Raw genomic sequence first — 12,274 nt, 5'->3', positions numbered from 1 at the left:
TGATGTCTGCACAGGCTCACGCTGCCTCTAGTTCACCACTGAGGTCGGTATTAGCCAATAATAATACAGTATGTGGAGCAGCATAATACAAAATAAAACCAAGCCTCCTTGTATCTGACATCAGCTAAGTGCCACACAGTCAAAAGATCCAATCTCTAAATCTGGCCCATCTAGCCATTGGCTTATGCAACTAATTAACTTCACACACCAAAATTTGAATTTAAATTAACAATTGCGAGATATCATCAGGGGACACAAAGCACCCCACGAAGAAGTTTATGATGAAAAAAAGATGAGTATTAGAGAAGGCAATCGGTGAAGTAAGGAGGGCTTTTAGATGAGGGGATATCTCCAATTACAATCCACCGTACACTTGTCAGCAGTAATGAAATGTTTGCTGAGAGGTTGCTATTTGTGGCTGCTAGATTGGATGATGCTGCTCCACTGCCCCCACTAACAATTATATTCCACGCATAAATTTCCCTACCATCTCTTCTATTGTGTGAACTGTCGGCCAGATATACCTACAACTGTCCAAGGAGCTGCAGAATAATGGAACGCTGTCGTGTACAGTAGGTTCGACATTCTCCTCCGGCAGTGGAAATGCACAATGTATCTCAGGAGCCACAGAATAATAATAAAAAAAAAAAACTTCTGCTTCTTTTATTGTTTTTAAAGAATTACATAATGCATTAATCACAGTAAAGACAAACCGGCTTTCCCCGCATGTCATAATTGTGCAAGCTTACAATTAAATGTAAAATTAGATGTAAGATGTAAAACTCTTTTTTCTCTCTCTCTCTCTCTCTCTCTGCTCAGACTTTAAACTCAATTGCACAGGGAGCAGAGCAGTAAAGCTTTGAGGAACGGACAACTCTTTAGTCGGTTTACTTGACACCACCGTGCAGTGGTTTGCATACAGTCGCAGCTAAAAATGCAGCCGCTCTCGCAGTCGTGTGTGTTTTTGGTGGAAATGACGCGGTGTGTTCTGATCAGTGCTTCGCCGGGGTCACGTGTGGCCGCTGCGACCTGCTATCTGAGGAGACGCTGAAACATAAGCCAGGTCCAAATAATTTCATCAGATTTGTGCAGTATGTATTTCCAATTAAAGTGACATCACATAAACCTAATTAGTATAGATGCAACCTGCAACTTGATTTTCCAGTGCATGGTTTTCTCATCAAATTGATTACACAGACCCGGCGAGGAAGTATACTGCGCAGACACATACAAATCTGGCTACAGTAGACGGATATGAAAATGCATTTGTGATGTCGCCCCCATAAATATGGACGCTCATCAGCTTGAAAGAGTAACAGTCAGGTGCTTAACTTAGCTACTCACAATGTGTTTATGTGAAATGACTGTAAAAGGCCAGAGGTTACTGACATTTCAGATAAATGCACTGCTCCCTGTCAATTTGTTCAGGAAAACACATCAGTTTTGTGCAAAGTAAATCATCAAGTTCTGATATGCAGGTATCACAGACACAAAGAGAAGCTTTGCATCCTCTTGCAGGTTCAATTACTGGCCTGTGGCAGATACTAATCCTATTCTACTGTTCATCATGATTGAGAATGTACAGACCATCCAATGACTTCATGCAAGAGGAGGCAGAGGGTCAAGCAGTCACACGATCGTCTCACACACACACTCGACTAGATAAAAACCACACTCACGTACTACACCATCCACTTTAGCATAAACTGCAAGTCAGTAACAAGTCAATAGTGTTGATTATTTGCTCTTCTATCCTACTGTGTAATGTGCTGTGGGGTCGTTTACCGTGAAAAGTGATGGGAAAAAACTATAATACACGTGGCACGTCTGTGCACAAAAATGAAGCAGAGGATTTCAAGAGAAGAGGAGTTTTAGTCATTTCTGGATAATTAAAGACATGCTTGTACTATAATTGGAAAGATACAATGACACTGGGATATCACAGCACGCCAAATTGGGAGAAAAAAGAAAGAAAGAAAAGAAGTATAAGTGCACATAAACACGAGTCCCTTTCTTGAACTTAAGAGGAGGTAGAGAGCTAATATCCAATAGTTCACTAGTCTGCCCATGAGGACACATGTGGCATCTCAGGTATAAGATTACAAACTAAAACGTCTTTGTTCGCTAACAAAGGCTTGTGTTAATTAAGGGTGATGTGACCACAACAGGCATCACAGCAGCTCTATATCCAACTTTTCCTACCTTCCCCTCACTGTTTTTGTGTTGATTATTTTTTAACCAGTGCAAAAATGATCCAGTACTCTGTTGTCAACCAATGCAGGACAGTTAGACTGTGTACAGACTGATATCAGGTTTATTGGTTTCAACTCTGAGGTAGGATCTAGAATAGCAAAGGGGACATTTGTTCAAACTCAAGTGCATTAAAGGGGCCGAGCCATGACAATCAGTGATGTGGCGATGCGCGGTTGGCCCACTGGAGTGTGTGTGTGTGTGTGGGGGGAGGGTAGGGGTGGGGGATAATGCCTATGCTGGGTTTTAAAAAAAGAAGAAGAAAAGAAGTCAAAAATAACTACCTGTACAGAGCGCCCCACATCAAAGGCACTATTTTCAATATTTCCATAAATGCCACCGCTACTCTGTGCATGAGTCGACCCTGTATCACAACCGCCCAGCGTCCCCACCTACGGGCTTTCTCATCGCTAAGGTGCCTTCCTAACTCAAGCTTTTTTTCCTAGCAAGTTTATACCACTTGCCACAGACATCTTGAATGGGCATGATATGCCTTTGCATTTTTTTTTCCTTAAATGAGATAAACAAAGCATTAAATAGAATTACAGAAATAAATACATTTTATTTCATATAAATATGTGGGCCCTTATGTCCAAATCGTCACTGACACACTTGTTTTTGGGAATAAGATGAAGTAAACAATTCATGAAATAAGCTGCCCTACTTTTTGATACACTAACCTTATGAGTACTATGGTTATTGTGAACTGATCTCAGTGTTTGAGTCACTAAATCCCATCAGTAACTATCACGCACTGTAAATCCCCACGTTACAGTGCATTTAATTAAATATTATATTGTAATTTAATAGGAAGCCCTTCCCTCTCACTCAGGGGGGGTAAAAAGATCAGTGATCACATCAAGGAAGTCTGGTCCCTTTATATAGGCTTATCTTTTAGATTGATTTAATGTAATAATGGTAATGGTAATTGTGTATATATATATACAATTCCTAATACAGACCCCAAAAGTGAAATATGATTAAAGAGACAAAAAGATAAGGAAAAATCCAAATCAGGTTCAAAGTTAACATCTTGCCAATTTTTCCCCCAAGGCCGTTTTTTTTTTTTCCACCACGGCTTAAAACCTGGATTTGTCCACATACGTACAGTAATATATATTTTGTAATCTCTCAACGTCTCTGGCTATGTACAAGCTATACAAATAAAGAGCAGGCTGAGGGCCAGGTTTTATAAGCTGTGCAGAGGGAGCAGTTGGTTGGGAAGTCTCCCAGTCTCCCGGCTCCTTCCCCCGCAGTCTGCCCATACAGGTGGCTGTTCTGCTTCACTTGCGATCGTCGATGGTCTTAATGAATTCCAGCGCCGCGGTGAACTGCATCCACCAATAGGACTCCTCCCCACTCAGCCGGCTGGCATAGAAATTACTGATGTACTGAACGGTGGACAGCAGGCAGGGCGGGTTTGCCTGGAGGGGAGGAGATGTGGGGATGGGCCCACATTAGCTGCTGAAGGAACCTCACGCAACGCCGTACAGATTACAATCATAAATATGTAAAATATATCCACTCAGGTGAGCAGATAGTAGCCTTTATGGAGCCTTGCAGTTACAGTACAGTCATTTGGGTAAAAAAATCTGATTATTCCTACTAGTTATTTCTAAAAAGTCAATAAGTGATCAATACAGACGGTAAAAATCCTTGCAAATTAAAGAGCTTGTTTAAAAATACAGCTTAGTGTTCAAAGTGTGGATGATGTAAGAGCAGACTTACCCTTATGAGGACAAAGACAAGTACAGGGACAAAGTCGTCCGCTCCAGGGACGGAGTCTTCATTGGCCAGACTGAGGAGGTTCATGATGGTGGAGCACATGCGCAGAATGCACTGGACTTTGTCTCGTGGCGTCTTGTATGCATTGATGGTCCTGATCTCAGACTGAGCAGAGGGCCATGGCGCCTCCTTCAGGTAAACCTGCAACCAGGGGAAAAAAAATACCTCATCAAGTCTCTTCCATCTCCATAAATGCAATGAAGTAAAGAAAAAAAGTGTCACGAAGAAGATACCTCTGGGACTTGAAGAGCTTTATGATTAGCCGTCACAACTTTTGAGAGCCGCTGGATGTGTTCATGGAAGAGCCTGCGTGAGACAAAACAACTCAGTACAACAGAGAGGCAGATTCTGTCGAACAGTGCACAGCTAGGGAAACATATCCATCTAAATAGTAAGCACTTTATTTGAATTTACCTTCCTTTCTGTGGAATGTTAGCAGCTAAAATTAGCATTCCTAGTTTAACATCATACTTACTCTATATACTACGCATACAGGCTTTGGTGAAAGAACATTATGACTATTGTCACACATCACAGCATATTCTGAATGTGTGACATCATTTTAAATTATTGTAACAAATACATTAAGTGGATAAAACTCATTATATTTAGAGCAAAATAGTGCATGAGTGCAAAAAGGAACAGACGTTTCAGACCTCAGTCTATCAACACACCCGATTAAACACTCTTGCTTTTGTAGGTGCACTATCAAAGTCTATTCACTATTCTGATTGATGTTACTTTCAGTCCTGGAGGCCAGAGCAAAGCACTGCTGCCCCCCAAAATTTCCTAGGTTGTAAATCTTCATAAAACAACTAAATAAAATGGAATACTGCCTGTTGGGACTGTGTGGCACTGGTGTTGTTCCAGCTACTCACTGGTCTCTGAGAATATCTCCATCCTGGTTGGGGTAGAAGGCCAGTTTGAAGATGCGGTTCATAACGCTGCGCTCGATAGCCATCTGGGCGTCCTGCAGCTGGTCCTCGCTAGCGTACTGCCAAATGGCATCACTGGCCATGGCGCCGTACAAGTAGCGCAGAAAATCCTCCACTGCTGCTGTCTTGTCATCCGATGCTGTGCACCCCTGGAACGCTGGAGGGAAGCAGGGAAACCAACAGATGTAACACCGGCACAGGACATAGCTGCAACCTCTACTGTGCAACAACAGGATTGTTTTTAAAGCGAGTCAAGTTGAGCTTTAATGTTGTGTAAAGACTGGAAATAAATTCAGATGTTCAGATCTCATATTTAATAGTCTTCCTTGGTGGAAGAACAATCCTCCCATCATATCTGTGACATATTGTAGGGGTCACCACCACCTGTTCTCTTCTTGTATTTGGGGAGTGATATTGGGAATAAAGTTTTGATGGGGCCCAAAAAAAGAAATCTGTGTGAGCCTGAACTGAGCGTGAACCATGGACAGTTTTTCAGGCCGACACGAAATTCCGGTGAAAAAAATTAAATATCTGTTAAATACCTAATTAAAGTAAACTTACAAACTAATAACTAACAAATTCCCTCATTAATTACAGTTGTTTACATTATTAATAAAATATTAAATCTATATTTTTCTAATTCTCTCTGAGCCCAACCCGTGGTAGCAGTTTTGGGCCAGAACCCAGCCAGGTCAGGCAGAGAATTAAAGCAATACTTGGGAAAAGCATCGTAAATCATGCCTAATTAGCCAAAAGTGGCAGAAAATAGAATGGCGGGAAGGCTGGGATTCACGGTTACACTGAATGTAAAAATGTAGAGATACCTTTAATGAAGTCAAGCATCTTGGACTCCATGTGTTCAAGAAGGAGCCGGACGCAGACAGTGGTGAAGTAGCGGTTGGCCACCTCCTTGTCTCTCAGCACCCTCTGGAGGAGCCTCTCCAGATGAGCCTGAGAGGTCTGCAGGCCCTGACGACATCTGGTTAGATAAGCTATGTACGGTGCCCGCTTTCTAAAAGGAAACACACACACATACATTTGTACTATTATTGCCACAGTACTGCTGCCTACATCTCTGTAGTTACCTAAAACAGCATTATGCATTGAACTAACAAAATGAAAGACCCATGGGGCTAAGTATGCTTGCGCCGTCTCTCCAGGCCTCCACAGTTACCTGTAATCCTCCGCGATGGCAGCAAGCAGCTTCCTGCAGGTGCGTGCGTCGAAGCGGCTGACACAGCGCGTGGTCTCCTGGATCTGGGCCATCTGGTTCTTATCCTGAAGGTTGATGGCCTCTGCTAGCTGGATCTTCAGGAAGCAGACGATCTCATTGTCTGAGAGAGAGGAGGATAGGGAGACAGCATTAAACAAGGCCGCTCACAAAGGAACGGCTGCTTGCTGTAATCTGATCAACCTGCTGCCTTCACATGACAGTGTGACTGATGGCCACAAAGATGGAGTCTTATGGTTTTACTGTTGACTATTTCACAGGATGTCACTTGATTCTGCCTGCGACTGTCCTGCTTCAGGATGTGAAGGTGACATCGTGCAGAATTGGGAGGTCTGTCTTTATTTTGTGCAGCATCAGAATACTCACTGATAAAATGCTGCACCAATATGAATCTATGTGGTATGATGGTGTAAGAGTGTGATATTTTACTGACACCATATGGGAATTCACTTTTAACATCCCCCACTCTTCCAACCTTGCCCCAAACCTTGGAAGGCGAGTCAGAAGGTGAAGGTGGTGGTACAGATTTGGCGTCTTGCTTAAGGACACTTTCAGCAGGTTGGATGCTTGCCAACAGTAAGAGCTTGTACCCTGCTCCCTATGGAGAGTTGTGACAAAGATACCTAAAGTCTAGCAGATAGCAGCAAGTTCTATTTAATACACTGTCTAACTCTAAACATGTTTTAAATGAATTGTGCTTAATGATCAGTTACCACCAATTATTTGTCTCTACAGGAGCACTAACACCTGTCCACCAACTGAAATGGTTTAGCCCTAAATGTCCCCACTTTTTAAAAAAGAGAAAGCAAAAGCAGCTGTAATACTTCAGTTCCAGTGTAGAAGGAGTCAAAGAGCAGGCTATTATGAATTCAAGCACTAATACAGGATTGATTTTAGCATAGATGCTCGAGGGATGCCTACCTTCACAGTCCAGGTGGTCAGGCAGCCCATTTCGTGTGGTTGCAGGAGCCATGATGGGCAGAGCCACTGAGTCTGCAGAGCACAACGCCAACCTCAGCTTCTTCTTTGCATCACTGGAAGACACAAATAAAAAATAAAAAATCTGCTAAGAAAACTAGAAAGTGTTGAGCGATTGCTTGTGAATTGGGTTCTGTGTTTTTCTGCAGAATTCCGACCTGAAGGAGAACTTGGAGTCATGCTGCCGCGCTGTCTGGCTGGCCGAGTCCAGAAGGTCGTCTGTGGAAATGTTCTGCAGAGTGTCATCTCTAGGAGAGTCATGCACGCTGTCCTCAACACAAAGATCTGTCGACGTATATAAAAATAAGCAAATTACTCACTTTATCTACTGCAAGTGTGCCTAATGGTTACATACGCAAGAGTGTTGTTTTCCTGACCTCCTGTACCATCATAAGACGCTCCACCTGTGGCGCCGTCACTAGGGCTGGTCCTCTTGATGTTCCTGTACTTGTCCAGGATGTCTTCAGCTGCCTGCGCTTGAGAGCTTTGTCTGGGCAATGGGTCATCTGATAAACCCAACAACACACAAGAAGCATTAAAATGCAACCCACCATAATAGATACGTTGTTTAGTATGCGTTTAGCAACACTAGGAGTGTAATTAAACCAAACCAGGACACACCTTGTGGGATACGCTCCTGGGCAACGTCGTCTTTCTCCTGCTTGTCCCTTTTCCGAAATGGTATCGGAGCTGTAGAGGACAGACACGTGATTGGTGGGCTGACAGCACCTTCACCATGACTGGATGACAAGCTGATCATGAGTCACCTGCTGACAGCCACTGACAGCTAAATCTTTGGTATTTTTTCATGGTTTTGGTTTCTAAAAATATAGGATGTATATGCTCATACAGCACCAAAAAAAGTCTTGTGTAGAACTTTACTAAGAAAAAAGCAAAGGAACACGAAAATGGTGAATTAAACAATCGGTTCATAGCAGAATATCACCGTAACTCAATATAAAAAGTCCAGTTGATGTAGATGTAAATAAGCTTAATGATGCTTATCCTATTAACACGAAGGTGCAAACAGGACAAACAAGAGACACAGATTCTACAATTTGATGACACACACACAGGAAACACTGGGTGGGGTAACTACATTGATATTCTGTATATTCCAGGGAGTAAAATGGTAACATACTATAGCAAAATAAAAACAAAAGGGTGGTAAAACGGATGCATGGATGAGAAGTGTGGGCGTAAGAACATGTCACGTCACAGCTCTACAGCTCTAAGGCGACATATACAAAGCAGCACGGGCACGCAGCCGCTGGCTCCAGCAGTAAAGCTAGCTCAATGACGACAGCGAGAAGCGTTACCTGGGACATCACTCTCAGCCGTCCAATACAGCACTGTGAGGGACACAACAGACAGGGTTGGCCTTTCACACACAGGCTGCCGCTCTGCCGGACTACTGACTGTGCGTCACCATGCAGAGCAACAGGACAAACACAATGGACTCTACAGAGACTTGGCGGGAGATTGGTGGTCTGGGCTTCACGGCTCTCTACTTTCCCACGTACACACAGTCCTCCATTTTATGAATATCAATTTAATGTTTACTTAAGAAACATCATTATCTCAAAGAGTAATAAGCAGTCATTCTGTGTGGGCACAGCTCATTATTTCCCAGACAGAAGTATGAGAGATGGTTGTAGAGTAGAACTGCAACAAGAGATGTGTCATCTATCAGTGCTGATGACAGAAAGGTCTATCTAATGACCATTAGCCGCTGGCTGACAGCACTGCTGGGAGGGCTACAGCCATACAATCTACACAGCTAAAGCTCCTCTGATGACTGATTAGCTTTGAAATGTCTATATAAATCTGCAGCCAGTGAGACGTGAGAGAAAAGGGACCGGACACGTCTCTGGAGTAACTTCAAACAACAAGAAACATAATTTTCCAACTGGAGCATCAGCAATGGAGTGGACAACATGGATCATCATTCTCTTTCTCACGTTATAAATTGGTTTTCGCTCTGCTCTTTAAAGTGTGATATTTCCTGTCAGTTGTGATTAAGAGAACTTTTTTTTCTGCAACAAAAAATAAAGGAGCGCTGCAATCAAACAGATCACTTTTAAATGTGTAAAAGGTAATTTTTCACTTTAGGAAAGAGGACATGCTTAAAATGACCAAGTGTTTTGTTTCCTTACCTTTGGGAATGGCAGACACAAAACGTTTCTTCCACCATGGTCTGTTGCGATCAGACTTCTCATCGTCACTGTCCTTCCTGTCCTCAGCCTTTGGATGGAAATGACCAAGATACACTTACACACACTACACTAGCAGGCAGATTATTAAACACAAAACACCATGAACTTGCTTTAAGAGAAACTTAAGTTTTAAATTTTTAAGCTGTTTCTCAGCAACATTAATGAAAAGACAAGCATCTCAGGCAATAACTAAGAGCGCTGCTGCAGCTGATTACCTCTCCTTTCAGGGAGTCCTTGCTGGGGGATGAGGACGGTCCTAAGGAGAAGGCCCCAGCAGGGTCGCGCTCTTCAACTGCTACCCGCCGGTTGAGGCCGGGGTCACTTGTGGGCCGACGGCCTGGGCACACGATGTCAGAGCTGCGGCTACGGACCAGCCTGTCAGGGAAGGAGTGGCGCTGCTTGGTGTGCTCCAGTTCAGCCTGGGCCAGGCAGTGGGGCGTGAAGAGAGAGTGGCGCGTCTCCGGCCCCAGGGCACTGGCTTCGGGGATGGGAGGATCAGGGGGAGGGTGAGGGGGCCTGGCGTAGTGCACTTTAGGCCTCACTATTGTTCCAGTGGAGGAGCCTGAGGTAATAAAACACAGAATATAAAAGGGTGTTGAGTTGATGGAGCTTTTCCGGATGAAAATGGGTGATATTTAAACATCCCTGCACACTTTGTGAGCAGCTCACTGCACAGGCTTCACAAATACTTTTTTTTCCCTAAGTAGATATTTGTGTTTAACTGTTTTTAAAGCCTTAAATACACTAATGAAATTCTACAAGTAGGATAACTAACAGCAACTCTCTCTTGCCTCTAAAAAGTAGTCGCTAAACATAACAAAACCAGTGGAAGAAAAACACCTCAAAAGTGGGGGAGAGTGCTAAAGAGAGATGTTGGTGGGAGATGAGCCCTAGGTATAGGTAGGCCACCTGTTCCAAGGGTACACTCTCTCTCCTGAAAAGGTTCCAATGGCAGACTCGTGCCATGAGCACAGTGGGACAAGGGGACAGTGCCAAAGAGCCTGGGGTGAGGTCTCTCAACCTGTCATCCCTTCACCTTGCCACAGACACACAGCCACGACCATTCCTCTCTCACACAATATCCACCTGCATTGCAAACAAACTGCGCGGGGACAAGGCCCGCTAAGAATAATTTGGGATATTAAATGGGCCAAATGAAATGACATTTCACTTATAAAATGTCCAGTAATTAGGGTAAGGCTTGTGTGAGAGGCGCAGGCACTCTTTTGGTTAATTTCACAGAGCTCAAGCTGTTCTGTGAGCCCGCGACATTATGCTAGGGATTTAATGACACTCATTTCAAGCTCTTGATTGGCTGCAGAGCATTCTGGGAGCGCAAATTACCTTCAGCGGAGGAGAGAGGATCGAACATGGCCAGTAAGGAATCGGTCTGTGAGGGTGGAGATGTCAGATGGTGTGCTCCTGTAAAAACGCAAGAGGATACAAGACAATTAACTAAATTAATAACTGATGCTGTTATTTAAAAAAAGTTTATAATGTTAAGTTAAAAAGATATTAGCTCAGTCTCTCAATGTGACTCCAAAGCCAGGCTAACAAAGAGTATTTACCGATGCACAATGACAACTGTTAAGAACTAAAACAGTGATTTAGTTTGGTGGCAGCAGTGAAGGTGACATGGATTGATAGCTCTGGCTGATGCTGTTAGGACCAGATAGACACTGGACTGATGGCTTCGCTAGCCTAGCGGGGATGTGACACTCTCCTACCGTGGCCTGACTCCTCCCCATCTGGACTGGTCACAGAGTCCTTCCCTCCAAAGTCTGAGCTGCACTCTGACCGCAGGTCCTCGATCTTGTTGGGGATGTCTTCTGAGGTCGCACTGATACCTGCAGCAGGAAAACAACAACACAAAAACAGTTGCGTTGACATTGAGGACAAAAGCAACTCAAAACAGTAAAATACTTTGGCTTGGCAGAAGTCAAAAAACAGAACCTGCATGTTCAATGTCTCTCAAACAAAAGGATATTTTTCTCTTTAGACTATACTGCATGATCTCTCTGAGATGGGAACCCACTGGGAACTCTAAATTGGTAGTGTAAGCTCCCATGGGTTAGAGGAAAGACACAGATAAGAGTGATCATCAGATGCAGACTATCCATCGGCCGGATCCCATGGGACGTTTTCCAGTGAGCTGAGCCAGGAACATCACCGCTGGCTTCCTAATCTAGGATACTACTTCATGCATGTCAACATAGCATGTCCACCTGAGCCCACAGAAAAGACAAGCCGCAATAACCTGTGTCACACAGAAAAATTCGCACTGACCCCATTACACTGGTTAACAACCTTCCCAGCAACATGACCGCTCGACACAGAATCAAGGAGGGTGGCAAACAAGCAGTTTTTGTCACTTTATTATATATTTAACTAGAATTTAATAATGCAGGTGAATTTTTCAACTTATAGAAGACAAAAAGGAGAAGAGGGTCAAAGCCAGACATGCAACTTATTGAAAGACAAAGTAGACGTAAGGCAGAGGAGGTGGGGAGAGAGTAGGTTAGCTTTATACCTGAGACAACACTGAGGCCTGGTGTGCTGGGTCTCGAGCTGACCTCTCTGACCTCCGTGTCATCTGAGGTACTGCCAACCCCTGAGCAGCTCTCCAGCTCCTGCAGACGCTCCTCCTGTTTCAGGTCCGGGGCTTCTGCGAATGGACCCAAAAGGGGAAAAAAAGTTATATAAAAACTCTTTGGAAAAACAGACATCTGACACCAGAATGTGTACTTTTCTCACTTGAAGTGTGGATGCGGTACAATTTAAAAGAAACTCATAATCCACTGTACAGATGATGGTCATTCTCTCTCTCTCTCTCTCTCTCTACCGCTCCCCTCCGTTATGATTATTGGGAAACACCAAGT

General features: G+C 43.7%; 1 protein-coding gene across 9 annotated transcripts in view; it reads right to left on the bottom strand.

Annotated features, from left to right (window-relative positions):
- Positions 1–648: 648 nt before the first annotated feature.
- gapvd1 (GTPase activating protein and VPS9 domains 1) overlaps positions 649–12,274 on the bottom strand; it is a 30,631-nt gene continuing 19,005 nt past the window's right edge. For 5 of the 9 annotated variants that reach the window (XM_035658024.1, XM_035658025.1, XM_035658027.1 and 2 more), the window contains 15 exons: positions 11,926–12,060; positions 11,123–11,242; positions 10,740–10,817; positions 9,611–9,957; positions 9,336–9,423; positions 7,801–7,869; positions 7,557–7,685; positions 7,338–7,464; positions 7,123–7,235; positions 6,145–6,304; positions 5,795–5,982; positions 4,914–5,127; positions 4,269–4,341; positions 3,979–4,176; positions 3,534–3,674 (listed from right to left, as the gene is read on the bottom strand). In XM_035658024.1, the coding sequence (XP_035513917.1) occupies positions 3,534–3,674; positions 3,979–4,176; positions 4,269–4,341; positions 4,914–5,127; positions 5,795–5,982; positions 6,145–6,304; positions 7,123–7,235; positions 7,338–7,464; positions 7,557–7,685; positions 7,801–7,869; positions 9,336–9,423; positions 9,611–9,957; positions 10,740–10,817; positions 11,123–11,242; positions 11,926–12,060 (2,180 nt within the window). Of the gene's footprint in view, positions 3,675–3,978; positions 4,177–4,268; positions 4,342–4,913; positions 5,128–5,794; positions 5,983–6,144; positions 6,305–7,122; positions 7,236–7,337; positions 7,465–7,556; positions 7,686–7,800; positions 7,870–7,901; positions 8,532–9,335; positions 9,424–9,610; positions 9,958–10,739; positions 10,818–11,122; positions 11,243–11,925; positions 12,061–12,274 lie in introns of those variants that run through there. The other 4 variants (XM_035658030.1, XM_035658021.1, XM_035658022.1 and 1 more) reach the window with 4 other exon arrangements.

Source organism: Morone saxatilis, unplaced genomic scaffold (assembly GCF_004916995.1).
Source record: "Morone saxatilis isolate NCDOM2014 unplaced genomic scaffold, NCSU_SB_2.0 Contig16, whole genome shotgun sequence".
NCBI classification, from domain to species: domain Eukaryota; kingdom Metazoa; phylum Chordata; class Actinopteri; family Moronidae; genus Morone; species Morone saxatilis.
This window is presented reverse-complemented; position numbering and strand designations above follow the sequence as displayed.